Genomic DNA, 1,790 nt, shown 5'->3' on the forward strand with positions numbered 1-1,790 from the left:
AAAATCGACTTGATCCCATCCAAACATAAAAATACAGGAACTGGGCCTGGCGCACATCGCCGACTCCTTCATCGGCGACGAAGAGACCCGCGGCATCTCCGGCGGCGAAAAGAAGCGCGTCTCCATCGGCGTCGACATCATCCACAACCCCCCCATCCTTCTCCTCGACGAACCCACCTCCGGTCTCGACAGCTCTTCTGCCCTCCAACTCATCCACCTCCTCACCTCCCTCTCCGCCCAAAAAAATCAAATTTTGATCCTCACCATCCACCAACCAAGCTACCGAATCCTCAAACACATCTCCACTTTCCTCCTCCTCTCCCGCGGCAGAGCCGCCCACTTCGGCAATCTCTCATCCCTCAAAACCTCCATCTCCAACCTCGGCTTCACCATCCCCCGCCAACTCAACCCCTTAGAACTGGCAATGGAGATCATCCTTCAGTTAGAAGAGCAGTACAATTCCCCCAATCAATTCACCGATTTAGATCTCTCCAATCAACATCCCCAACACCCCTCCGTAATCAAAAAGCGCAAAAACTACATCTCCAGGTTCGATGAAGTGGGTTCACTCTCATGGAGGTTTTGGAAAATCATGTACAGAACAAAACAGCTTTTTTTAGCCAGAACAGCGCAAGCCATCGTGGGAGGCTTCAGTCTCGGCAGCGTTTACCTTAGACTGAAAGCAGACGAGGCCGGAGTTGCAGAGAGGCTCGGATTCTTAGCCTTCACCCTCAGCTTCCTCCTCTCCTCCACTGTTGAAGCTCTGCCCATATTCTTACAGGAGCGCAGAGTTTTAATGAGAGAGTCTTCCAGAAAAATGTACCGACTTTCTTCATACATGATAGCCAATGCAGTTGTCACCATTCCTTTCTTGCTCGTGGTGGCCATCCTCTTCGCAGTTCCTGCTTACTGGCTGGTTGGTTTAAACCCAAATGTCTACGCTTTCCTGTTCTTTATAATGGCGGTATGGCTGATAGTCCTGATGGCGAGCTCCCTGGTTCTGTTTCTGAGCGCGGTGGCGTCTGATTACGTGGTGGGGAACTATTTAATCTGCGTTTTTTTAGGGTTTTTCTTTTTGTTTTCTGGGTATTTTATAGGGAAGGAAAGCCTGCCAAAGTTCTGGCTTTTTATGTACTACGCATCGCTGTACAGGTATCCGTTGGATGCCTTGCTGGTGAACGAGTATTGGAGTGATAGGCAGAGATGTTTTAAATGGTTGGGAGGAGAGCAGGGGACGGTTTGTTTGATGAACGGTGGAGATGCGCTGAGGAGCAGGGGGTTGGAGAAGGATATTAGGTGGGTCAATGTTGGGGTTATGTGTGGTTTCTTCTTTCTTTATAGGGTTTTGTGTTGGTTGGTTTTGGTTAGAAGGGCTTCCCGGACCATGCTTTGATCAAAGTGTGGTTAATGAGTTTAACCGGATTATGGTTATTGTAATTTCATGTATTTTTTTAATAGTTTTGAGATTATCATAATTTCTAGGCATTTTGGGTACATACCATCAACTTTAAATGTTCTCATGTATATGTGACACTTACCATTTTCTTATTTATATCATCACACTTTTGTTTTTTTGTTTGATTTATAAAGTTTTAGTGTTGGAATATAAATATGTAAGTTTAAATATTAGATATGTAAATATATGACAATTGTGCATATCATGTAAGTACGTATAATATAACATGTGTAATATTTGCTCCTTCAAATGATGGACTTGGGATTTTTATGAGTTAATATATTTGTATGTGTGGGTGTGAGTATGTATGCATATGTATTTATGTTAAATGCGT

At 44.4% G+C, this 1,790-nt stretch overlaps 1 protein-coding gene across 1 annotated transcript; it reads left to right on the forward strand.

The window, feature by feature from the left end:
- Positions 1-22: 22 nt before the first annotated feature.
- LOC110035261 (ABC transporter G family member 23) lies at positions 23-1,524 on the forward strand (the record flags this gene model as incomplete). The annotated part of the gene is made up of 1 exon (XM_020739493.1): positions 23-1,524. A coding segment is annotated over one exon (1,371 nt), but the record flags the coding sequence as incomplete, so codon positions are not given.
- Positions 1,525-1,790: the final 266 nt, after the last annotated feature.

This window comes from Phalaenopsis equestris, unplaced genomic scaffold (assembly GCF_001263595.1).
Source record: "Phalaenopsis equestris unplaced genomic scaffold, ASM126359v1 Scaffold197044, whole genome shotgun sequence".
NCBI lineage: Eukaryota > Viridiplantae > Streptophyta > Magnoliopsida > Asparagales > Orchidaceae > Phalaenopsis > Phalaenopsis equestris.